This window comes from Mauremys mutica, chromosome 2 (assembly GCF_020497125.1).
Source record: "Mauremys mutica isolate MM-2020 ecotype Southern chromosome 2, ASM2049712v1, whole genome shotgun sequence".
Taxonomy (NCBI): domain Eukaryota; kingdom Metazoa; phylum Chordata; order Testudines; family Geoemydidae; genus Mauremys; species Mauremys mutica.
The window spans coordinates 132,347,932-132,374,924 of record NC_059073.1 but is presented as its reverse complement, the minus strand read 5'-3'; the positions used below and the strand labels follow the sequence as shown (position 1 = coordinate 132,374,924).

Here is a 26,993-nt window from a genome sequence, read left to right as displayed (position 1 = left end):
CACCCATACGTGGCTGTTATTTTAACCACAGAGGCACATCCAGATTACAGCTTGTCATTGTTAATAAAAATGAAAATCACTAGTGCTGAAGAATGGTTGACGATTGCCCAGTAACCACTACATACCAATGACAACAAGTCATGCACTCTGTACACAAACAGGGTGATCTGAAGGCTCATTCGCAAATCAGCCAGAAAATGGGATCTCCTCAGCATCCCCTTCCCGTACCATGTTCGTTTCTTATAATGATGCATTTACCAACATTAATTTAAAAATCTCTCTGTAGGTGTACACCTCATATTACCCCGGCTGCCATCCCTTCCTGTTGTACGACAATCACCACGGGCCCAATGCTGTATCTTTTATACATGAAAACACTCACTGGCTTCTCTGGGAGAGTTTCTGGCATTGGAAGTACACAGTTGGGTCCCAAGCGCGCACTGCAATTTGTTTCAGTAGTTTGTTAGTACAAGAATTCTTTATAGGCCAGGTTTATACGGATGAAAGTTTCCCGTGCCTGTGTGTGAGAGATGCTGTCCAGATTACAGGAAGTGTTTCAAAAAAACTAAAATGGTTTTGTTCCAATTGGAGCATTTAAAACCATTTGCTGGTATTTTCTGTTTGGCTGTTTGTTAGTTCTTTATAAAATGTTTGTTTCTCTCCTACTTTGACACAAATATTATGAACCCCTTGGAAACAGGGTTTTGCTACAGGACTGCTCTAGTGGGGCTGTTGTTATGGTGCTGGTGGCCCTTTAATTCTATGCCCTCACTTTTAGACGGGTGTGAGGAAATAATTAACAGGGCTGAGGCCTGCTCTTCCTTTGCAATTTGTACCTGCAGAATAAATTGAAATCAGAGCACCTGCAGCTCCAGCTGCCTGAGTTGCAGCCACGGTCAGGAAGTGAGAGGGGCAAGCACCCAGATTTGCACCCACCCTTCAAGCGGAGGTGCAACTGCACTTAGGAAGAACGGACCTCAGCACTTTTGAAAATCTTCCCCTCAGAACTGACTGAAAATGACAACCCCCACACCGGACACAGGCTAGTTGAGTTTGTTTGGGACATCGGACATTGTGATCATTCAGAGATAGCGAGCAAGGAACAATGGCATGTCACCAGTTTGCTGGGGTTTAGTTCTTATTCTTTTTTTACTTGGGCAAGGAATGTAAATGTAAAACATCGGCTTTGGCCTGGACTCAATGTCCAGTGAGCTTGGGACCTGTCTGGAGGAATTCTGTGGATCAGGAACAGCTGTAGATGTCTGTGCATGTGCAGTATACTGCATCCTGCTCCTTTAAACAATGCAGAAGGTGCACCCCCACAAAATGATGTAAGCCCCAGGGCTTGCAGGCTTTTCCCCTTCTGGCTGAGCACTGAATGGTCTCTTTTCCTAAGCCCCCAAGATGTCTGACTCCTATTCTGCACATTGGCAGGCACACCATTCTTTGCAGTGAAATCTGAACAGAGTGTGAAATGTCGTGATCTCACACTGAAATAAAGAGAGGATTCAGGGGGTTGCAGGGAGGGCACCTGGCCCCCCAGTTCCCTCCTGCAGGCACTCTTCTCCACCCATGCAAACTCACTGTCCGCTGCTGCAGGGCATCCTCTCCTGCCCTTCATACATCCCACCCCCCACACTGCCCCCTCTGCAGGGCACCCCCCTCCACACACACTCATTGCCCCCTCTGCAGGGCATCCTCACCCCCTCCCTGGAACCCCCCTCCACACTCACTGCCCCTCTGCAAGGCATCCTCACCCCCCCCCCCCGCAACCCACCTCCACACTCACTGCCCCTCTGCAGGGCATCCTCATCTCCCTCCCTACAACCCCCCCCTCACTGCCCCTCTGCAGGGCATCCTCACCCCCACCGTGCAACCCCCCCCCCTCACTGCCCCTCTGCAAGGCATCCTCACCCCCCCTCCCTGCAGCCTCCCCCCACTCACTGCCCCTCTGCAGGGCATCCTCACCCCCACCGTGCACCCCCCCCCTTTGCCCCTCTGCAGGGCATCCTCACCGCACCCCCCCCCCGGAAACCCCCTCCCTGCTGTGGCAGCTGCTCGCGGGGGGCCGGCTGGAGCGGGGACGAGTCCGAGCACTGTCCGGGGAGCAGAGGGGACCGGGCGCTGCGCTCCCGGGGCGCCCCCTGGGCCGTGCCACCAGGCGAGCCCGGCCCGGGGCTGCAGCCGCCCAGCCCGGCGGGAGAGGCGGAGGCGGAGGCGTTGGCGGGGGCTCAGCAGCGCCCGGTCCCGAGCGGCCAGTGCAGCTGCGCGGCAGCAGTGCGGGGCCCCAGCCCCTGAGCTCGCAGCCCCCAGCCCGGCGGGCGCAGGCACCATGGGAGGGGCGCAGAGCCAGAGGCAGAGAGAGCCGCCTGCAGGGCAGAGACCCGCGGGGCGCGAGGAGACCAGGTAAATCCCGGGGGTGGGGGCCCGCAGCACTCGGGTTACACTTGCAGGGCGCGGGACTCCGGTAGCCACAACTCTCGGCACCTGCCCTGTGACCCTTCCTGTTCCCAGCACTCACTGGCTGAGGCTGGGGGCGCAGGAGAGGGTCCCATTGTGCTGCGTTGCTCCAGCTGGCCTGGCCTGGCATATGGGGTTTGTGATTCTCCCCCGTCCATGTTCCCCGGGCATGAACCAACCAGCTCCTTGTGAGCGCTGCCTCTGTGATGCAGAAAGGGGAGGGGGTCTGGGTTCCCAGCAGAGGGTTGCTGTCCCTGACCAAAGAAAGTGACTCAAAGTCTGTAAGACTGGGGCTTCTTGGAACTGGAGAGTTTTCTAGTGGTTTGTTTAAAAAAATGTTATTTAGTATGACACCAGAAGCATCTTATTGATGTGACTATGTCTGCTCATTCGTCTCATGTGGGAAAGAACTCGGAAACATGTTTTATGCAGGAAAAAAATGGTTTGCAAGTATGTGTATAAACTAGAAAGAGGTTATTAGATTGGTTATTGGCAAGACACCTTCTCTTTCCTGATCTAGTGCAGTGGAGTGTTGTGTTTGTTTCATACTTCTACTCCCTGCTGCTAATGATGAAACTGCAGCTTCCAGATTATATTATTCGGTAGTGCTCCCATTTTATCTGAAGTTTAAAGTCAAAATCAACAGTTGCCATTTTGTTTATATTTCCCAGTCATAATGAAAACAGCAAGGAGTGAACTTTATAATTAAAGTTAAATGGTATAAAGTGACCCCGTGAGTATAAATCAGGTTATAACAAGTGGAGATTGGTGATACCAGAGCAGGCTAGAACAGTTAGGAGAGGGAGAGGTTTATATGTTTTTCTCAAAGTGGGTAAGAAGTCTGGTCCATTTTTCAAACTTGTGACCTCAAAATGCCTTTGCCCTTAAGAAATAATCTGATTTGGCACATGAAACAGCCCTTCCTTGCTGGGACTTCTTTTTTTTTTGTTTCAGCAATGGGAACAGAACAAAAACCTGTTCAACTCAGCACCGCTCAGTATAATCCTGAAAGTTTTCAACTCGATAAAATCGCAGCCCCACAAAGAGATCCCAGGCTTTTAATAGAATAAAACTTTATCTTTTAAGCCTAGAGCACTGCTGTCTGTCAGTGGTGGCTAGAAAAGGTAGCACAGAAGTTGGACCAAGACTTGGTTTTGTATGTTGTAAGCCCAGAACACGCTGTTCTCAGCCAGCAGAGTTTGAAATCTGTAAACAGAGGCAAAACCACATTATTAAATGATCTGCAAGGAAGAACAGATACTGCCAATCATAAAATCCAACTTTCAGAACAACTTTAAAAGAATAAGCTAGTTGTCTGCTACGGTCTCCACCCCTGGAATATCTGCATGTTATAAAGTATGTTGCTTTTATAAAATGATTTAAAATGAGAATATACTCGTGGGCTAACTCATGAGGCATGTGGGATACACCAGGCATTAAGTCAAGGTTTTGGTTATGCATAGGGCCCTACCAAATTCATGGCCATGAAAAACACGTCACGGACCATGAAATCTGGCCTCCCCCATGAAAACTGATCTTTTGTGTGCTTTTACCCTATACTCTACAGATTTCAGGGGGGGAGACCAGTGTTTCTCAAATTGGGGGGCCTGACCCAAAAGGGAGTTGCAGGGGGGGTCACAAGATTACTTTAGGGGGGTCGCGGTATTGCCACCCTTACTTCTGCGCTGCCTTCAGAGCTGGGCGGCTGGCAAGAGGTGGCTGTTGGCTGGGTGCCCAGCTCTGAAGGCAGCGCCCCACCACCAGCAGCGCAGAAGTCAGGGTGGCAGTACTGCAACCCCCCTCTACACAATAATCTTTTGACCCCCACCCACAACTTCTTTTTGAGTCAGGACCCCTACAATTACAGCATCCTGACATCTCAGGTTTGAATAGCTGAAATCATGAAATTAACAACTTTAAAAATCCAATGACTTGCATCTGAAGAAGTGGGTATTCACCCACGAAAGCTCATGCTGCAAAACGTCTGTTAGTCTATAAGGTGCCACAGGATTCTTTGCTGCTTTTTAAAAAAATCCTATGACCATGAAAATGACGAAAATGGGCTGTGAATTTGGCAGGGCCCTACTTATGCAGTTCGATAACCAGTGCCCGTTTAATGCAAATGTGCACTGTAGTGCGTTAATGTCTTTGCCAGGTTTGGGAGAAGGGGAGACACACCCGAAGCAGGTGTTCACCTGGAGTAAATATTTAACAAGCCAGTCCTTGTTTGCATCACAAACACTGGATTCAGAGAGGGAGTTAGCGAAGTTAGCTTTTAAAGTCTTTGCTGTATCTCATGAACAACGCTTTCTCAAATGTGAATGGAGGGTGATCCCAAACAGAAGAACACACCATTGTTTGCTATAGATGCTGGAGCCAGTGTTTGAAGACAAATTAGCCAACACTGTGTGTGAGAAAATCCTGAGAGGAAAGCACATGCTACAGCAATGGAAAGGCAGCGGCTTGCTTTGTAGCCCTTAGGAAGATGCAAAAGATGCTTAATAAACAGCCAAGGGTGTGACAAAAGCAAGCCAAACCGAGTAAAGCCTGGCACAACAGTTTATTATAAAAACAAATCAATTAGTACAACAGCTAATGTCCAAGACAGAATGTTTGGGGGGCTGAGAGCCGGAGGCTGGTAACAAGAAGAAAGAAATAACAATGGCCTGGCATGAGATGAAATGCACACGACAGTTACAGGAGGGAGAGGAGCTGGGTTGGTAAACTGATCAGGATGGAGCCGGGTATGAGGGAAGGTGCTGCCATGATGGGACGGTACATCATACCGACCAAGGAAGAAAAGGTATTGGCTTATTTTAGCTGATGTAACCTGACTATCTCTAGGTAGTCTGATGGTCTTCTCAGTGCTGTCAAAGGATTGTGTGCTGGGTCTTCACCATCTTGGCAATATTAGTTTGTTATTGATTATTCTATATTAATAACAAAAATGTATGGATCACCTGAATTCTGTATCTTGCTTAACAAAGGTATATGCCCTGAGGAGTTCATCATCTTTGAAACGGAGTTCTGCTGCTGCTGTAACTCAGACACCTGCCCTTTTATTCTAATTCTCTGAGAAGCCCGGAGCCAGCTAGCAAAACTAGTTTTAGAGCATTTACCCAATTCCCAAACCAGCCTCCAATGAGAGCAAGCAAGAGGCGGGGAGGGCCAGAGAGAAGTGACTGTATCATCACAGCTTGCCAGCATCCTCTTGCCTCTGGTGTCCATGAGACACACTGTCACCTTAGGCAAACTGTCGTCTCCGCCCCGGTCTGTGGAATTCCAAATGTAACCTGATTTTGGTAGCCATGTTCCCCGGCACTGCTGCTGTTGTCCTTTATCCATTTGTGAACCAGTGATTTCTAACCGAAATCCTTATATTAGCCTGACTATGTTCCCCTCTGCGGTTAGGATGAGGTCAATGTACAGTTTGTGTTACAGTAACTGCCTAGAAGCCCTAAGTGGATCACGACCACATTGTGCTAGGGACTGTACAGATATAGAATAAGGTCCTGTCCCTTCCATGAAGAGCTTAATTCTTAGCAGACAAAGGATGGGAGGAGAAACAAAGAGAGTTGCCCAGGTTCATACAACAGCTCAGTGGTAGAACCAGGATTTGAACCCAGTTCTCCTGAATCCCAGTGCTGTATCCTCACCACTGGACCACACTGCATCTTCTAATCCTGTCACTAGCAATATCAGCACAGGGTGAGTTGTGTGTGTTAACTTTAGCAACAGAAGCAGCAGGCACATTCATTTGTTGTGTAAGTCCTACATAAACATTGGTGATTATTTTTTAAATGTCTTGGTAACAGAATGGTGGGAGAAGATATTTAGAATTTACCCTTCGTTTGTTTCTTGGTTGATGGCCTTTTGGGCTCACAACACTTGGCAGTAACCACCTATTCATTTTGTGCAAAATGATCTCTCGATGGGACCTTGACAATTGGCAAATGTCACCTCAAGGAGCAGTGGTCAATAACAGTGGGCTGAAACATTTCATTTGTACCTCCTCAAGGCCACAGAGAATATCCCTTCTGGGTTCTCCTGGGCATCATGTATGCCCCATGGAGTTAAGATTCCCGCTGTCTCCTGGGAACGAGGTGGCGATAATGAGTTTAGAAGGGAGGAAATTGTATTCTGCCTGCCTCGAATTCCAGGGCAGTATTCATTAGGTTTCTCAGAGTCAAATGGTCCATGTTTAGAATGCGTTTTTCATACGCATTGCGGAAACACACAAACTTTCCCACAGGAGAGCAGACCTGTCCTTCAGGTTCTTCATCCTCCCTTGGCAATGGCCTAACCCTGACAACTCAGAGGAAAGTGGCAAACTGCCATAATATACTAGAACAATTGTGTAATGCTGTATATCAAGTGTAGGATTCCTTCCTGCCCTCTGGCGGCTTCTATCCTGGAGCATGTGATTTGATTACCCTTATCTTACCCATCAAATGACACAGGTTGTTGTTACATTATCCCCGGTCCCTTTTTAGCATTTCCGCTGTAATACAGTGCTTCACTCCTGTGGCAGGGAGCCCTGCAAGATGGCTGCATGCAGCATAAAAGAGTATTTCCTAGTGTCTGGTCTAAATTTACCTGCCATTAATTTAAGCCAGTGACCTTCTGTTCTCATATTCTGTGGAGCAGCATGAAAAGTAGGCACACATCAGTTTTCACTGAATCTGAAGCCTCAGTTTTGCCTCTTAAAACCTCCAGCCAAGATTTTGCTTCTTCTCGAAATCTCTCTCTGTGCTTGATATTTTCATGTAATTGTATCAACCAGCCGATTGCGAGACTAAGGCAAATACTGAATTTGTTGTTCAGCACACGTCCAGCCCAGCATAACTGTGATGTGATGAGCATGGCTTCAGTCCCTGCAGAGTGACTACGTTCCAGAACCTCATTATTGGTAACTTTATCTTGCTGTGTGATGCAGAGTATGGCACGCAGATGTCGTAAGTGGAACTTATCTAGAAGCTGAATGTGATGCCTGTAGCAGGTCCAGGTTTCACACCCTACAAGAAGTTGGAAAGCACTTGGTTTGACGCTTAATACTGTGTTGCTGCCAGACTCTGCCTGATAGACTGCCAAATGATGAACTGGCTTTGTTGGTATGCCGTGTCAGTATTTAGCAATTACTGAACTACTATAAAGCTAAGCGTAAGGGAAGCAGATAGTCCAAGGGGCTAAGGATGGGAGATGGAACCTTCTACCTCCATTAATATGTCCAGATCAGTTGTGATAAAGGGTCCTCATTACCATCTGATGTCTCATGTTGGCAATCTCAACGGCTGCATAGCCCATGGAGAATAATCTCTGCCTCTCTTAGGCATTCCCTCCATGTGGAGGCAGTTGGTAGTGAGAGGGAAGCCGTGCATCCCATGGTGCCCTTTGTGATAGCTCAGGGTTTCTCATTGGGTCTGCGAGTCATGTCTAGGGCCGTCGGCCTGGCTGATCAACTCCTCCCTCTCCCCCTCAGCGTCTCCTGCACGCCACGGAACAGCTGTTCAGCGGCATGCAGGAAGCGCTGGGAGGGAGAGGGAGGTGTGGGGATGGGGCACACTCGGGGGGGGCGGAAAGAGGCGGGGTAGGGGTGGGGCAGAGGTGGGAAGGGGTGGGGTGGGGCTTTGGGGGAGGGGGTGGAGTGGGGGTGGGGCCTGGGGCTAAGCGTGGGGCTGGGGGTCTGCAAAATTTTAAAATCAAAATGGGGGTCCTCAGGTTGCTAAAGTTTGAGAACTGCTGTGACAGTTCAAATGTGACAGTTCAAATGCTGTTGTACCTAGAAAACAGCTGTGGCTTCTATTTGCCATTTTCTCTGCAGCCAGAAATTATCATCAAAGAAATAGATGCAGAGGTCACGTCACACGCAGAATATTCATTCCCTTTTAGAGATCTTGGCTGGCAAACGTCAAATATTTGAGAAAGCAGCATCCCATCCTATTGGGACGGGGCGAGGGCTAGATACGGATACCCCTGAACACAGCTGTCAGCAAGCAGGAACAGCACTCCCCTCCTGCATTCATTTACAGAATTCCTCTGGGCTTCGTCAGAGCTGCTTGCCCCTGCACATTTCCTAGCAACAGCAAAATGTTATGGAACTGTGGTTACAGCACAACTCCGCTCATGAGGAGGTGCTTCATAATAGGCCTAATTATAGGCTGAAAGGACCAGGGTAGAAAATTTTGGGTAAGGAGCTAAAACGCAGGAATGGACTGTGCAGATGTTTAGACTGTTGTGCTTAGAACATAGATGGTTTGAGAGTTTCAGTGATGGGATTTGCCTGTAGCTCAGGATGCCAGTCTGGCGCAGGGAGGAAATGAATAAAAGGCATTCCAGCCTGGAAGCGGTTAGGTGCCCTAGGTGTGGCGATTTGCTGCTCTTAGACATCTTGGGCAGGTGTCCACCCCCAAAACATACATCCCCAGCTGTCAGTCTCAGCGGAGAGGTCCTGCAGCCTGAGCTTCCATCTCACTCCCCACGGTGGTCCGTCAAGGTGGAGAAGCTGGCACTGCTCTTGCCTGGATACATGGAGGAATTCACTCTCCGGGGTTGCCAAACCAGCGCCTTTCACTTTAAATTAAACTCCCTCTGAGAAGGGAGTTGTGCAGTGATTGCCGTTGCTTTGAGCTTTCTGACTGGTGTAAATTATCCAGTTAGATAAAGGTGCTCATACACGAGTGTTGAAGTCTTTCCCCTCACACCCATTGGCTAGTGCTGGCTATACCGTAAGAGGAATAACTTGTTCCTCTCGTGTACTCTGCATCCCAGACACGCCTGTAGTGATCGTTATAGCGGGTAGCAGGAAGGGGGGCCAAAGTGTTAAACTCAGTCATCTTCATTTGAAAAAGCCATCTTCGGGAGCCCTCTAGTGGTCATTGCTTCTAACGTTCCCAATAGATACACTGAAGAGTCGCTTAAAAAATTAAGCATGGGGAAAAAACAGGAAGAACTAGAAATACTAGTGAATAATAACAATTACAACATAATTGGCTCTACAGGAACTTGGTGGGATAATTCATATGTCTGGTGTATTGGTATAGAAGGGCATAGGCGCTGACTCTGTGGGTGCTCTGGGGTTGGAGCACACACGGGGAATAAATGGTGGGTGCTGAGCACCCACCAGTAACCCCATTATCAGCTTTCCCCACCCCCTCAGCACCTCCTGCCCACTGGTGGGCCCCGCGGATCAGTGCGTCCGCCTCCCACCCACCGCAAACAGGGAGGAGCAAGGATGTTGCGCGCTCGGGGGAGGGGGTGGAACTGGGTGGGAAAAAGTGGGGCAGGGGTGGGGGGGAAGAGGCGGGGTGGGTGGGGCTTTGGGGGAAGGGGTGGAGTGGGGGTGGAGCCAGGGGTCAAGCATCCCCCACCCCAGCACTTTGAAAAATCGGTGCCTGTGGGGATACAGCTTGTTCAGGAGGACAGGCAGGGAAAAAATAGAGGAGATATCGTTTTGTATATCAAAGATGTAAACTCTTGCCCTGAGGTTGAGATAGGAGTGGGATGCAGACCTGCTGAAAGTCTCTGTAAAGAGTAAAAGACAAGGGTGATATCATGGGAGACGTCTTCTATAGACCACCTGACCAGGAAGCAAAGGTGGTTGGGGCTTTTTTTTTAAAACTGTCAAAATAATCCAAAACACAGGATTTGGTGGTGATGAGGGGATTCAACTGCCCAGACCTCTGATGGGAAAATAATACAGCAGGGCCCAGATTAACCAACAAGTTTGTGGAATGCATTGGAGACAGCAGTTAAGGGAGATGCTGTTCTAGATTAGATTCTGACAAACAGGGAGGAGGAACTGGTTGAGAATTTGAAGGCAGAAGGCAGCATGGGTGAAATGATCATGAAATAAGAAGAGTTCATGAAGGGAAAACAATGGACTTGAAGAAGGCAGACTTTAGCAAACTCATAGAATTGGTAGGTAAGATTCCACAGGAAGCAAGTCTAAGGTGATAAGTAAAAGTCAATGTGGATTTGTCAAGAACAAATCTTGTCAAGCCAGCCTAATATCCTTCTTTGACAGGGTAACAAGCCTTGTGTATGGAGGGGCAGGGGGAGCAGTAGATGTGATATATCTTGACTTTACTAAAGCTTTTGATACTGCCTCACATGACCTTCTCATAAACAAACTAGAGAAATATAGCCTAGACTAACCTACTATAAGGTTGGTACACAACTGGTTTGAAAAGCACACTGAGAGAGTAGTCGGTTCAGAGATTCAAAATCAAGCCAGAAAGACATGTCGAGTGGGGTCCCACAGGGATCTGTCCTTGGTCTGGTTCTATTCAATATCTTCATAAATGTTTGGTTAATGGCATAGAGTACACTCATAATGTTTGTGGATGATACCAAGCTGGGAGGGGTTGCCAGCACTTTGTAGGACAGGATTAGAGTTCAAAATGATCTGGACAAACTGGAGAACTGGTCTGAAATAAACAGGATGAAATTAAGTAAGGACAAATGCAAAGTACTACACGTAGGAAGTAATAATCAATTGCACAAAAGCAAAATTGAAAATGACTGCCTGGGATGGAATACTGCAGAAAAGGATCTGGGGGTTATAGTGTATCAAAAATTAAACATGAGTCAACAATATAATACAGTTGCAAAAAAAGCAAACATCATTCTGGGATGTATTAGCAGGAACGTTGTAAGCAAGACACAAGATGTAATTCTACTGAGCACTGATAAGGCCTCAAGTGGAGTATTGTGTCCAGTTCAGGAAAGAAGTGGAGAAATTGAAGAATGTCCAGAGGAGAGCAACAACAATCATTAGAGCTCTAGAAAACATGATCTACGAGGAATGATGGAAAGAAACGGGTTTATTTAGTTTGGAAAGAGAAGATTGAGCAGGAGGGAAGACATGATCATAGTCTTCAAGTACATAAAATGTTGTTATAAAGAGGAGGGTGATAAATTGTTCTCCTTATCCATTGAGGATAGGACAAGAAGCAATGGGCTTAAATTGCAGCAAGGGAGGTTTAGGTTGGACATTAGGAAAAACCTCCTAACTGTCAGGGTGGTTAAGAACTGGAATAAATTGCCTAGGGAGGCTGTGGCATCTCCGTCATTGTAGATTTTTAAGAGCAGGTTAGACAAACACTTGTCAGGGATGGTCTAGATAATACTTAGTCCTGCCTCAGTGCAGGGGACTGGATTAGATGACCTCTCGAGGTCTCTTATAGTCCTACATTTATCTGATTTCTCCATCCTTCACAACAAAGCCCATGTAAAAGCAGCAAAGAATCCTGTGGCACCTTATAGACTAACAGATGTTTTGGAGCATGAGCTTTCGTGGGTGAATACCCACTTCGTCGGATGCATATCCGTGTTACTAGTAGCTTATCCAGTGTGGACTGGATTTGCAGGATGCTGGTAAGAACAACAGGACTGATGAAGCTGTTCAAGAATTATTCCCTTTCCAAGATGAACCAAAACACGGAAAAGACCTTAATCTACTGCTAGCCTGTTGGATTCTTCTAGTGCCTTCTTGCCTTCTGCCCAGCAAACAGTGGCAGAATGCTTCCGTACATTACTGAATGACATCTCACATCCCTGCTGAGCGGTAGAGGAGAGATACAGAGGGGTCATTGCACCCACGGCTGGGGTGGGTCACAGCAGTTGTTTAATGTCAACATCACACAACAGCTCAGGGCAGGAAGTGAGACTGCTGGGGGGAAATTAGCAATGCATCTGAGATGGAATTTTTCCACGCCATTGAGAGTGATATCCCTGCTCTTACACAATAGAAAATGGGATCTTCATGACTGCAGGTGGGCAGGACCTTAGTTTTACATCTCTGAAAGCACCAAGGCAGAGCACAGCCTTACAGGGCAGAGTGCTCCTTGCTGAATCACCAAAACATTGTTCTTCTTGCAGCTCCTAGGATTTCTTTTGAGGTCTCCCATCCAAGCAGTGACCCAGCTCAACCTCATCTGCCGTGTAAGAGTATCAGAACACATAGTAATTTCACTGCAGGCTATGAACCAATGGCCATCTCTCATTTCCTGACTTTTTAACCTTTCCCTCCCTTAAGTCATTCCTCTTTATTCCCCTGATTTTCTTTGTCTTATTCCTTCTCCCCTTCCTGCTTGCAGAATGTTTTCCATGAGATACATTTGTGATCTTTTTTTCCATATTTATTCTTGTTTCCTAGTAGCCTTCTGAATCTTTCCGTTACTCACTCTTTCCTAGGTCCATGCTGCTTATCTAGACTAGGCAGATTGTCAGGGAAAGAAGTATATTAAGCCTTTCCTTAAATGTTCTCTCTAACATCTGTAGGTGAGTGGCAGACAGGAGTTATCCAACATTCATCTCTTTGGTGTCGCAACAGAAGTCGGGAAATTTTGTTATGAAACCTTCTGTGTACCTTTCTATCCAGTGCTTTCTATAGCACCTGTCACTGGAATAACTTTTTCCTCCTGTGAATAATTCTCTCCTAAGACCATTCCCAAAGGTTTGGTTTTTTTGCAATGGAGCGATAAAGACCATGTTTATTTACATGCTTTTAATAAATGATTCTACTATGATAAAGGTACCCATTTTAAAACAAAAAAAACCCCGCCTGATGATAAAAACAGCAACATGGCACAAAATCCAGCCTTTTCCTGTTTGTTTTGTGAAACCCCTCACCCACTGTAAAGTAAATATATCCTCACACAACTGTTTAAATGGAATGGTTTGAATGTATTGTGCACCTTGGGTGATTTATTGAATAACCAGTTATGGACAAATATTTTTTTCATAGATTCTAGGACTGGAAGGGACCTCGAGAGGTCATTGAGTCCAGTCCCCTGCCCTCGTGGCAGGACCAAATACTGTCTTGATCTAAAGCATCTCAGATCCCCTTGGTGCTATAACCTGCTGTGTCCGGAGTTTCACCTTTGTCTATATGTTGGTTCTCTGTTCTTTCAGTTCTATATCTGAAACTGGCAAGTCAGTACTATCAAAAGCCATTATCAGAGCCAAGCGCTAGCCAGGGAACAGAGTCCAAATCTGGTCTGCAACTGTCTGAGAACTGAGTTTAGGAGTCTCACCCAGTGTTCCCTCTAATTTTTCCCACCCATGTGCAGAATGAATTTTGTAATGTGCACCAATAGGGAGGTGATGTTTGACACATCACCTCCCTATTGGTGCACATAAAATTCGTGTGGTGGGGTTGGGGCAGAGGATTGGTGTGGGGGGGGAGTGAGGGCTCTGGGGGGTGAGGATGGGGGGCTCGGGGATGGGGCAGAGGTTTGGGGTGCAGGGGGGTGAGGGCTCTGACTGGGGGTGCAGTCTCTGTGGTGGGGCCAGGGTTGAGGATTTGGGGTGCAGGCTGCCTGGGGGCTATGGCGTGGCAAGAAGACTCCCCCCAGCTCTCTCTCCCTACAGCAGCACCTGGGCTGGGGAGGAGAGGTGCCTCTCCCTGGGCTGCGGCACGTCCGTGCCCAGGGCTGGGTTGGGGCTGAGGGAGGGGCGTCTCTCCCCCGGCCGGGGCAGGTCCGTGCTGGGATCAGCAGGGAGAGGCACCTCTCCCCGCCACAGCCCTGAGCCCCTGCACAGGGCTTAATAGGCAGCTGCGCGGCCATGCAGCTTAGGGGCAACTTAGGTCTCACCTCTGCAGCTGTCATAAATCTACTGAACGCCATGGACTAGTACATTGGCACCACACTTACAATTGGCAGTCTCAGCTGTGGGGTCACTGGGGCTCAGCTAATGGGTCCTTTCAGGTCCCCACTGATCTGAATGGCAGAGCAGTTGGAGGAAGCCAGCCTGGTGAATGTGTGGCCACTGCTGGCAGCTCCCACACCAACAATCCTCCCAGAATCAAAGAAACCCATCGCTGATTTCTCATGTGCTCTCCCCATTCAACCCTGCTGCTAAGATGAAGAGCTTCTTTCATCAGCATTTAAATGACAGCAGCTCAGCTATGACCTCATGTCAGGTCTCTGGTTTGACTGCATGGAACCCAAATCCCCTGCACCTACTGGGAAAATCGGAGACTTTTGTTCCCCATTATCCACAGATAACAGCATCACCGTAGCAACAGCTGTGCTGGCATCTGGGCTGAGGATCAGATGCAGTGTTCAGTATCCCTCCGGAGCTCAGAAATCCTGAGTCAGGCCCCCACATTCCTGAGATTTAAAAAAATAATAATAAAATGCTGAGGTCTGTTTGTTTACCTCCTGCTGTTGGAGCCCTCAGGGGTCATGTTTTCAGGTTTCTCTCTGCAACCAGGAAGGCTAGAAACTTACTTTATTTTTTAAAGGAAGGCTGATGTTCTCGTGTTCTCCCTGTCAATTCAGGCGCTGGGGTTGTTAGGAAAATGCCTACTCTCAGGAGACTCCTGGGAGCTGGCAACACTGACAGCTCAGATAAGGAAATGGGGAAAGGACCTTCTCAGGATTTTGTGAAACAACAGCACACGTTTTGAGGCCTCTTGGCCATGCTCCCATCTACAGAGAGCTTCACTTTGTGTGCTTGGAGCTCTCCAGGGTAAGGGGCAACTCATCAGTTTAGCACCAGGGAAATGTCACCGTACCTGACCTCCCCACAAGATTACTGGGCCAGTTTGGTGCACTAGAGAAGCCCCTTCCAGTTCCTGACCGAGGGTGCTGTGGTGAAAGCAATCTCTATGCTCAATCACTTGCCCTTGAACGCGCTGGGCTCCTGATGGGCAAGCAAGGGAAGGGGCTGGCACCCCACTGTATCTGCCCTGATCTGGAGGGGCCGGCTCTAGTGTGAGAGAAATTCCCTCCGGCCTGGGCCTCTGCACCCAGACCACCAGCAAAGGGCCCTGCAATGCTGCCAGCAGCATTTCGTGAGTCGCTGATGTTCTTGTTTTGTCCTCACTAGAGCTGAACTTCTGTGAAAAGTGCAGAGCGAATCCAGGGAAACCTGGCATGGGTGAACAGCCCCTGGCTGAAGAGCAGTGAGCGTGGGGCCAGGGCTGCCACGTGAACTGTGTCTGTCCATCCTTGGCACGGAGAGGCTGTAGGAAATACGCTTACACCCTGGTATCGCCCTCAGATCGGAGACTGGGCACATTGTGGAAATGGGGCTGTGACATTGTGCAGTCTATATGGTTTTATAAAAATTTAATAATAAGTGAATATAATGTAACTGAGATATGCTTCATGCAAAAGGTCTCTTGTAAGGTATCATTACAAAGCTTAGAATCTACTGAATGTGATCATCCTATTTGTATAAATGTACCACTCTTGATCTGAAACTAGAAATATGAAATAGAATTCTGAGGGCCTATTGTAATTATGTAAACTGTGGGCCATTAATGGTGGTTTGGAAACTTGATGACTCCCATTAACTAGGACCATTGTCTGCAAATGGCTGTGTTTTACTTGTAAGTCTTCCTGTATCCCTGTGTGCTGGCAAGTGGGTAATGAAGTCTTGCAGTGACACGTGATCATGTCACCTGAACTGGAATCCATCTTTAACCTGGTTTCAGAGTAGCAGCCGTGTTAGTCTGTATCCGCAAAAAAAAACAGGAGTACTTGGCACCTTAAAGACTAACAAATTTATTTCAGCATAAGCTTGAAGTGAGCTGTAGCCCACGAAAGCTTATGCTGAAATAAATTTGTTAGTCTCCAAGGTGCCACAAGTACTCCTGTTCTTATCTTTAACCTGGTGTCTTTCCATTGAGAAGGAGGGGGTGGGAAGTCAGAGAGAGACAAAAGGATTCCTGCCTTATGCAAAAGATATATAAAGGGGGGAAGAGAACAAAGGGAGGAGCCATCATGAAGAATCCCCTAGCTACCACCTGAGCTGGAACAAGAGCTGTACCAGGGGAAAGAATTGTGCCCAGGCCTGGAAGGTGGCCAGTCTGAGGCAAAAACTTACTGAAGCATCTCTGAGGATGAGATTATCTATATTCAGTTTGATTAGACATAGATTTGCGCATTTTATTTTATTTGGCTTGGTGACTTACTTTGTTCTGTCTGTTACTACTTGGAACCACTTAAATCCTACTTTCTGTCTTTAATAAAATCAGTTTTTACTTATTAATTAACTCATGGAGTATGTATTAATACCTGGGGGAGCAAACAACTGTGCATATCTCTCTATCAGTGTTATAGAGGGCAAACAATTTATGAGTTTACCTGTACAAGCTTTATACAGGGCAAAACGGATTTATTTGGGTTTAGACCCCATTGGGAGTTGGGCATCTGAGTGCTAAAGACAAGCACACTTCTGTTAGCTGTTTTCAGGTAAACCTGCAGCTTTGGGGCATGTAATTCAGACCCTAGGTCTTTGTTGGAGCAGACAGGAGTGTCTGGCTCAGCAAGACAGGGTGCTGGAGTCCTGAGCTGGCAGGGAAAACAGGAGCAGAGGTAGTCCTGGCACATTCATTGGCAGCTCCCAGGGAGGTTTCTGTGATCCAACCTGTCACAGGGCCATTGACTGAGGATAAAGCCACTGCCTGTGTGGGCAGCCTCAGTGTGGCGCCTGGCTGCACATAGAGGAGGAAACATCTGAGCTCAGTAACAGGGATTTCATTAGCAAGGCTCGGTCTCTGGGGTGTGCTGCTGTTACTGAGGCAAAACATCTTCCCGGAGAGCCAGGCTATCGTGGGGTGGAGCTGGAACTAATGCTGGTGCAGAGTACCAAGATAAGGTCTTTGCACCATTGAAATCCCACGTAGGCCCTCAGCATAAGGTTTAAGTGCCACGTTGCCCTTCTATACAGGAACGAGTTTCACCCGAAGTGAACTGCCCCCATGATGTTCTGGAGTTCTCCCCAGCTCTGTGCACACCTGTTTACGCCTATGCAGTGAACTGCGGCCCACGGCAGCATGTCTCGGGGCTCACGCTGCAGCACGAAACATAACTGTGGGGATGTTTGGACTCTGAAGCCTAGTGACAGGGGTGAGCTTCAGAGCCCAACCCATCACGTCTACACAGCTGGGTTTAATGCTATTGTGCAAGCCCCACAAGCCCGAGTGTGTCAGCCCAGGTTCTGGGACTCACTGCTGCAGGCTGTGGAGATATACCCACCCCAGTCTCTCTGCTCTGCTTGGGCACATTTTCCAAGGCATAGCAGAGCCTTTTCAGTTGCCTAAACTGGTAATTTTCTGAACTGGACTCCTAAGAGTTAACTTTGATCATGTAACTTCTTGTGCAGGATAAGTTCCTAAAGTTTACTGACCCAAACCATGGGCTCTGGGGTTGTTCAGCCTTCGTATACAGTTGTTTATTGGTAGTGAAATGTATTATATAAAGTGGAGTTTCTGCAATTGCCAGTTTGGCATTAATCACAGCCGGAGAAAATTCAGTACAATGGAACCAATTAACTGAAGGCTGCAAAGGAACAGAACTGTTAAAATGAAATCTTTCTCAGTCAGCTGAACAGCTGAAGGAGAAAAAGGAAAATCTGATGACAAGTACAAATGATGGCCATGGACCACTGGCCATGTGTGCACCAGACAATCTGCTGACAACTTACAGTGCATCTCCTGAAAAAGATCAAAACAAGACCTATACCTTCCTAGAGCTGGCACTCCGGGACCAAAACACACATTCCAGACACGGTCCTTTCTCCAACCCAGGGCATCTCAGGTTAAACTATGACAAACACTGGTCATGCTCTGTCGGCTTTTAGACTTGCATTTCCAGCTGCCTTCCTGGAGGAAGAAGACTGCAGCAATCAGGAAAATGCAGCAGTTGCTGAAGGAAATAATGTCCTGTGGCCTGACTCTTACTCCATGAGTAGCCTTATTCATTCACGCAGCCCCACTGAGGCCTGGTCTACACTACGCGTTTATACCAAATTTAGCTGCGTTAAACCGATTTAACGCTGCACCTGTCCACACAACAAAGCCCTTTATATTGATATAAAGGGCTCTTAAAACCGATTTCTGTACTCCTCCCCGACAGGGGAGTAGCGCTGAAATTGGTATTGCCATGTCGGATTAGGGCTAGTGTGGCCGCAATTCGATGGTATTGGTCTCCGGGCGGTATCCCACAGTTCACCATTGTGACCGCTCTGGAAAGCCATCTGAACTAGGATGCACTGGCCAGGTAGACAGGAAAAGCCCCGCGAACTTCTGAATTTCATTTCCTGTTTTCCCAGCGTGGAGCGCTGATCAGCACGGACAGTACGGGAGATACTGGATCTGATCGCTTTATGGGGAGACAAATCTATTCTATCAGAGCTCCGTTCCAGAAGACGAAATGCCAAAGCATTTGAAAAAATCTCCAGACAGAGGCCACAGCAGGGACTGAACACAGTGCTGCGTGACAAACGTAACGGAAAGCCAAAAAATCAAATGGACGCTCATGGAGGGAGGGAGGGGGGGACTGAGGACTCCAGCTATCCCACAGTCCCCGCACTCTCCAAAAAGCATTTGCATTCTTGGCTGAGCTCCCAATGCCTGAAGGGACAAAAACATTGTCACGGGTGGTTCAGGGTATATCTCGTCAATTTACCCCCCTCGCCCCCGTGAAAGAAAAGGGAAAAAAATCGTTTCTCGCCTTTTTTCAATGTCACTGTATGTCTACTGCATGCTGCTGGTAGACGCGGTGCTGCGGCGCTGAACAGCAGCATTCCCTCCCCTTCCTTTCCTGATGGCAGACGGTGCAAAATGGTGGAAAACCATCCTCATCATCCCGTGAGTGGTCCTGGCTGGCCTCGGTGAGGTCGGCCGGGGGCACCTAGGCAACAATGGGAGTGACTCCTGGTCATTCCCGGCAGACGGTGCAAAAAGATTGAAAACTGTCCTCATCATAGCAACTGGAGGCTGAGCTCCATCAGCCCCCCCCTTTCATGTCTAATGAAGATTCTGTACTGCCTGGACTGTCATAGCAGTGGGAGGCTGCCTCCCTCTCATTTTATCTCACTAAAAAGTCAGTGTTTCTTATTCCTGCATTCTTTATTACTTCCTCACACAAATGGGGGGACACTGCCACGGTAGCCCAGGAGAGTTGGGGAAGGAGGGAAGCAACGGGTGGGGTTGTTGCAGGGGCACCCCCTAGAATGGCATCATCATTTCTGCGGAATCTCTGGGGCTCTGACCCGGAGCAGCTGTGCTCTCTGGTTCTCTAGTACACTTGCCCCATATTCTAGGCAGGACTGACTCTATTTTTAGACAAAACATAAAGAAGGGAATGACCCAGGGAGTCATTCCCATTTTTGGCCATGCGCCTCCGGCCGACCTCAGTGAGGCCAGCCAGGAGCACCCATGACAGCAGCAGATGGTACAAAAGGACTGATAACCGTCATCGCCAATTTCCAATTGCAGACGGTGCTATAGCTGGTACCTTGCAAAGGCGAATGAATGCTGCTGTGTAGCACTGCAGTACCGCATCTGTCAGCAGCATCCAGTAGACATACGCTGACAGTGACAAAAGGCTAAACGGGCTCCATGGTTGCCATGCTATGGTGTCTGCCAGGGCAATCCAGGGAAAAAGGGTTTTTTGCCGTTTGTCTGCCATTGCTTTCACGGAGGAAGGATTGAGTGACGACATTTACCCAGCAAAGAATCCTGTGGCACCTTATAGACTAACAAACGTTTTGCAGCATGAGCTTTCGTGGGTGAATACCCACTTCTTCGGATGCAAGTAGTGGAAATTTCCAGGGGCAGGTTTATATAAACAAGCAAGAAGCAAGCTAGAGATAACGAGGTTAGTTCAATCAGGGAGGATGAGGCCCTGTTCTAGCAGTTGAGTGAAAACCAAGGGAGGAGAAACTGGTTCTGTAGTTGGCAAGCCATTCACAGTCTTTGTTTAATCCTGAGCTGATGGTGTCAAATTTGCAGATGAACTGGAGCTCAGCAGTTTCTCTTTGAAGTCTGGTTCTGAAGTTTTTTTGCTGCAGGATGGCCACCTTAAGATCTGCTATTGTGTGGCCAGGGAGGTTGAAGTGTTCTCCTACAGGTTTTTGTATATTGCCATTCCTAATATCTGATTTGTGTCCATTTATCCTTTTCCTTAGAGACTGTCCAGTTTGGCCGATGTACATAGCAGAGGGGCATTGCTGGCATATGATGGCATATATTACATTGGTGGACGTGCAGGTGGGTATTCACCCACGAAAACTCATGCTGCAAAACGTTTGTTAGTCTATAAGGTGCCACAGGATTCTTTGCTGCTTCTACAGAACCAGACTAACACGGCTACCCCTCTGATACTTGACATTTACCCAGAATCACCCGCGACACTGTTTTTGACCTATCATGCATTGGGATCTCAACCCAGAATTCCAATGGGCGGGGGAGACTGCGGGAACTATGGGATAGCTACGGGATAGCTACCCACAATGCAACGCTCTGGAAATCGACGCTAGCCTTGGTACATGGACGCACACCGCCGAATTACTGTGCTTAGTGTGGCCGCGTGCACTCGACTTTATACAATCTGTTTTAAAAAAACGGTTTATGTAAAATCGGAATAATCCTGTAGTGTAGACATACCCTGAGCACAGAGTCTCTGCTTCAAGGAGGGCTACCCTTGGCCATGCAGGTTTGCAGGGCTAGCCCCATAGACTGGAAATGTGGCAAAGTGGTGTGCGCATTACACACTGCACGGTGAAATACCTGCTCCGGACTTGGGAGCAGGGGCTGCTGAAGAAATGATATCATGATGATGATGAGTGTTCATAGACTGCCAGCTGTGGAAGGATTTGAGGAATGCAAAGCTCTGGAGCCTGATTCTTGAGTGTGGCGCTGCTGGAGGGAACTGGCCATTGGGCTGGTGTGTCTGGGAGGATCACCCCAGTGTAAGGAAGGGGGTTTCCCTGCCCTGGCTGTGTTGAGTCTCTGGAGAGGCTCTTACGCCATCACTATCCCTGAAGAAAGGAGTGTGGGCATAGCTTTCCTCAGATGCCAGAAAATATCATGCCACTATATCAACCAATGGTACGCCCTCCCCTGGAATACTGCCTGCAGTTCTGGCCGACCCAACTCAGAAAAAATGTATTAGAATTGGAAAAAGTACAGAGAAGGGTAACAAAAATGATTAGGGAATGGAACAGCTTCTGTATGAGGAGAGATGAAAAAGACTGGGACTGTTCAACTTAGAAAAGAGATGACTAAGGGGGATATGATGGAGGTCCATAAAATCCTAGATGGTTTGGAGAAAGAGAAGAAGGAAGTGTTATTTACCCCTTCACCTAACACAAGAACCAGGGGTCACCCAAGGAAATTAACAGGCAGCAGTTTTAAAACAAAAACAAGGAAGTACTATTTCACCCAACACACATCAACCCGTGGAACTTGTTGCCAGGGGATGTTGTGAAGGCCAAAAGTATAATTGGGTTAAAAAAGAATTAGATACGTTCCTGGAGGATAGGTCCCTCAATGGAAATAAGCCAAGAAGGTTAGGAACACAACCCCATGCTCTGGGTGTCCCTAAACCTCTGACTGCAAGAAGCTGGGACTGCACAACAGGGGATGGATCACCCGATAATTGCCGTGTTCTGTTCATTCCCTCTGAAGCGTCTGGCACCTGCCACTATCGGAAGACAGGACACTGGGCTAGATGGACCATCGGTCTGACCCAGTATAGCCGTTCTTTATGTCATTTTTGGTGAGTGGCATCCTGCATAACCATGAGACTATTTTAACACCTGCCAGAGGACCTGTCTGGGGTGGGAGCGGTGCAAGTGTGAGTGTTATTCCACCTTTGTATGCAGCCCCCCAGGGCCCGTTGTCTGTGCTGTGTGCTCCTTAGCAGTAGCTGGAGCTTTGGCCCCTCTTTGCAACAGGCTTTATTTCGTGTTTGTAAAATTAAGCGATGGATTTGCTCCCCCAGCAGTCCAGGCGCCTTAACTGAGGGTCCAACTGAGGGTCCTATTTGGGGTCGGGAAGGAATTTTCCTCCAGGTCAGATTGGCAGAGACCCTGGGAGTTTTTCACCTTCCTCTGCAGCATGGAGCACGAGGCACCTGTAGGTTTAAACTAGTGTAAATGGGGGATTCTCTGTAACTTGACATCTTTAAATAATGATGTGAGGTATTGAGTTACTCAGTCAGAGGTTATGGGCCTGCTATAGGAGGGGGTGGACAAGGTTGTGCGGCCTGTGATGTGCACAAGGTCAGACTAGATGATCATGAAAGGTCCCTTGTGATCTTAGGGTCAATGAGTCTTTGGCCTGGTCTACACTGGGGGGGGGTGTCGAACTAAGGTACACGACTTCAGCTATGCGAATAGCGTAGCTGAAGTCGAAGTACCTTAGTTCGGGCAACTCACCAGTCCAGACGCCGCGGGAACGAAGTCCGCGGCTCCAAGGTCGACTCCGCCACCGCCGTTCGCAGTGGTGGAGTTCCGGAGTCGACCGGAGCGCGTGGGGAGTTCGAACTATCGCGTCTTGATTAGACGCGATAGTTCGAACTCCGAGAAGTCGAACTCTCCGCGTCGACCCGCGCGGTAAGTATAGACCTACCCTTTGAGCAGCCACCTCCCGGGGAGAGAAAAGACCCATTCTCCATGTTCCCTTCTTTGGCTTCTCTGCTATCACTGTGTAGTGGAATGTTAAACTTTACTGTACTGTTCAGCCACTAGGTGGTGCTCTGTGTAAAATACCTTATTTTAGCTCACCTCAGTTTAAAAGAAAAGAGGTGGACAAATGGGAGTCCAGAGAACAGCAGCAAAAATAAGAGGTTTAGAAAACGTGTCCCATGAAGAAAGGTTGAAAGAACTGAATATGTTTAGTCTAGAGAAGAGAGAGGGTTGTTTTTTTGGAGGGGGGACGGGGAGATGAAAGTCTTCAGATGTGTAAAAAAGTTTTCAAGAGGACGGTGAGCAATTGTTCTCCATGTTCACTGAGGGTAGGACAAGAAATAATTGTTATAGTTTGCAGCAAAGGAGATTTAGGTTGGATATTAGGAAAATCTTTCTAATTCTAAGGATAATTAAGCAGTGGAACAGGTTACCGAGGGAGGTTGTGGAATCCCCGTCATTGGACATTTTTAAGAACAGATTAGACAGACACCTGTCAGGGATGATCTAGGTTTACTTGGTCCTGCCTCAGCACCGGGATTGCCCTTGGAGGTCCCTTCCAGCCCTACATTTCTATGATTTTATGAAAACAGAGAAATTTTTCCTGTTAGAAAAGCCAGAGCAAGGTATAAATTTAGAGATGATTTCTGAGCCTTTTGGTATGTGCAGCTGCTGTCACAGAACAAGGGATTCATGCCCTGCATTGTACGCTCTCCACTTCCTTCCTGAAAGCAGCTAGAATGGAGTCTGCACAAACGCTGCAAAACCAGTGATTAACAGGGACACAAAATTTGCTGGAGTAGCAAGAGCCTGGTTGATTCTGTAAGCAAAAGGATTGCAGGTGTGTTGAGACGGGAAAGATAGACTTGTGTCCCTGAGCAGGTTAATAAGGTCACTAGTGACATTTCAGGGGAGACTGGCTAGCTGGTGAGGAGACATTGAGGCTTTTCACCTCCGAATTACTGGTCCCAATCCAAATTCATCACAGTGTGAATGCTGTTTGGCAGCCAGTCGGTGGATGCATTCCTGCTATCACCCAGCCACCACCATAACCATCGGACAGGGCCATCATCATGGTCTCTTTTGGCCTGCAAATCTGTGCATGAAGAACTGGAACTAAGTAGTCCCGCTGTTGGTAGACTTAGCAGAGGGGCTGATGGCTGAATGGGCCATAGAGACCATTTCCCTCTTGCCTGCAGGGACGGGATCCTTCTAGTTTAGGGTGGAGCCATGTGAATGAAGCTGCTTTGCTGATGGGGCACCTGTGTGAAGACAAATTTGCTCTCCAAGGCATTCAGGCTGTTGCCTTTCTCACTTGCAAAATACAAAAGGGAAAAATGCATTTTGCTTATTTAGTTGGAGCAGTGATGTTGTGTTGGGTTTCTAAACATAACCCACTGTAGAACGAGGGGAGTAAGCTGAGGCTGGGAAGAGGACTGAGAGGGGCTTCCTCCCGCAAGTACTGCCATCCGTCCAGAAGTAGCATCTCAAAAGCACTTGGAAACCAGGCAGGAGCACAAAATGCAGGATAGACTCTAAAATAACCCTCCCTCTGGAGCCACTGATCTGCACAGACATCTCCAAACATGCTCCAGATGTAGGGATTCATTTGCAATTCGTGAATGTTGCTTGTGGAGCTCACCCTGTGCTGATGGGAGTTTGCAAGGCTGCCCCTTTGGAGACTAGTGTTAACTGGTGGTGAGCACTTTAAAGAAAGGTCTCAGGAAGGGATAGGGCAGAGCCAGCCAAGTCTGGTTAAAGTACACAATAACAGTGTGCAAGCTGCATGCATTGACGTTCAGTTCAGACTGACCTTTAAAACCGAACAGGTCGGTCCGTGAGATATTTATGCTTTTCTGCCTCCATTAAAGCAGACACCAAACGATAGCCTTGCAGACACTGATGTAGTAGCAGCGACCTTGTAATTACATTTTCAGTGACCGGATACACAGGGCACCTTGGGGGGCAATGGAGCTCTCAGTGTTCGTAATGTGGAAGGAACACATAAGAGTTGTTCTAACAGTAGTTGGCGAAGCAAAGCGCCGAGTGAGGAGGCTGTGAACAGAGAGAGCCAGGGAGCTGAGCTTTAAATAGATGGATATTAAACCTCTGCAGAGCTTTGCTGCTGTGTGGAAACAGCCTCTGGTTTTTAGACTTTCATTTAAAAGTAACACTAAAGCTAGCCAGGAGAGTCATTTGTTTGCGGGACCCAGCAGGGCCCAGGAACTGCTGAATCAGAGTGACTGTGATCAGAATCTTCTGCCCTGCATTGCCAGGGGCTCTGGTACATCACAAAGCTGACAGGAAACTTCCTGGCTCATTCTCACATAAGAACAGAAGGCTCAGGCACAGTCTGAGGACAGTGCCGACCTCTGCCCTCAGTCCTGAAGATCTTCCCTTCAGAACATAGTGAGGGACAAACTCTGGAGGGCAGGGCACCGTGGGACCTTGGATGGTGTGATGCGGGAGTGTGTCTATGGAGTGGGGAGCTCCAGATGGAGGCACTGAGTGAGCCCGGGTGCAGACTTGGGCTGCGTAATCCGAGGCTATACGGCACTACCCTCTTTCGAATGCTGCCATGTGTTTGTACAGCACCTAGCGCACTGAGGCCCTGGTCCAGGAACATACTGCATTACAGTGAATACAATCACTGATGCTGCTCGATGGGCAGGCCAGGCACAGGCTGCAGACTGCCTGTGCCCCCTTGGATCTTGTTATGGGCTCAGTGGCTTTTAAACCGGCAGATTCGCTCTTCTCTTTGCTCTGGGGGATCACACCTGCTGATGGTGCTGAGCAGCATTTGGCAGTTGGTGATGCTGAAGGTGCATGTCAAAATCCGGTTTCCTTCTAGCTGTGTGCTCTTTCACTTGGGTGTTGCTCTGTGTGTGCTAGCATTACAGACAGGCTGGGATGGTTTGGGTTTTTTCTTAATTGTCTATCATAAATAAATGGCAAGTGGATGCTGATTCTGCTCTTAAACCATCCCAGGTATCTTCACGCCCTCGGGCACTGCATGTACAAAGCTTGTCCACCTGCCTGAGGTCTCTTACAGTGCCTCTGAAGCATTACAGTTTGGTTTCACCACCCCCATCCCTGCCTGCTTCCTCTCCTGTGGATGACGGGAGGCTCCTTTCTTGGCAGTACTGATTGTGCAGCCTTCACAATTGAAGGATGCTGTTAACTTCCTCCTCCTGATTGGCTCACGTGTCTCTGATCCCCGTCCAACAAGTGGAGGTTTATAGAAATTTGCTGAGCCAGATACTTCCTCTTTGCAGCAGAGATGGACTTGTGTTCCTACTGCCGACAGCCCGGCCATCTTTACTTCTTCATTGTTCGCATTGTCATCTTTCTCAGCAGAGCCACTGGCAAAATCCGAGTTGCCGTGTTCTATTTTTAAATGCAGCAATGCAGTCACACTAGCTAGATGCTTGGGTAAACAGTGATTCAGGGGAGGCAGTGTTCAGATTATAGTGTGCAGCACTACCAGACTATTAATGCAACATCATCACATATCTCAAAATCAGCTTCTGTAAAGATCTTCCCCCCAAACCAGCTTATACTCTGCAGCCCAGAAATGCACACACTGCAGGGGAAAACAACTGATTTCTATGCCAATTACAACCAGCCAGCAGGGAGGATGGCATCGTTATTAAAGCCTAGTGCTGGGAGTCAGGATGCTTACGTTCTATTCTTGACTCTGCCACTGATTTCCTGTGTGACCCTGAACAAGTCACTTAACTCCTCTGGTATGTCTACACTCAGGCAGCATGTGGAGTACAGACACTGCACACTCAGCTAGCAAGGCTATAAATAGCTGTGTAGATGGGGAGCCACATAGGGTGACCAGACAGCAAGTGTGAAAAATCGCGACAGAGGCTGGGGGGGTAATAGGAGCCTATATAAGAAAAACACCCCAAAATTGGGACTGTCCCTATAAAATTGGGACATCTGGTCACCCTAGAGCCACAGCTTAGGCGAGGCGAGTGCCCTACACACCTGAACCCGTAGGGTACGTACCCTACACGGCTCTCTACACATCCAAGCAGCGCCTCCCACTCTACCCTGCAATTATTAGCCATGTAATGTCCTACTGTGGCCTGTAG

The 26,993-nt window shown here is 48.1% G+C and overlaps 1 protein-coding gene across 2 annotated transcripts in view; it reads left to right on the top strand.

Annotated features, from left to right (window-relative positions):
* The first annotated feature begins 2,329 nt into the window (after positions 1 to 2,329).
* TACC1 (transforming acidic coiled-coil containing protein 1) overlaps positions 2,330 to 26,993 on the top strand; it is a 76,010-nt gene continuing 51,346 nt past the window's right edge. For both annotated transcript variants that reach the window (XM_045005392.1, XM_045005391.1), the window contains exon 1: positions 2,330 to 2,406. In XM_045005392.1, coding sequence (XP_044861327.1) covers positions 2,333 to 2,406 — 74 coding nt within the window. In that variant the 5' untranslated portion in view covers positions 2,330 to 2,332. The remainder of the gene's footprint in view (positions 2,407 to 26,993) is intronic.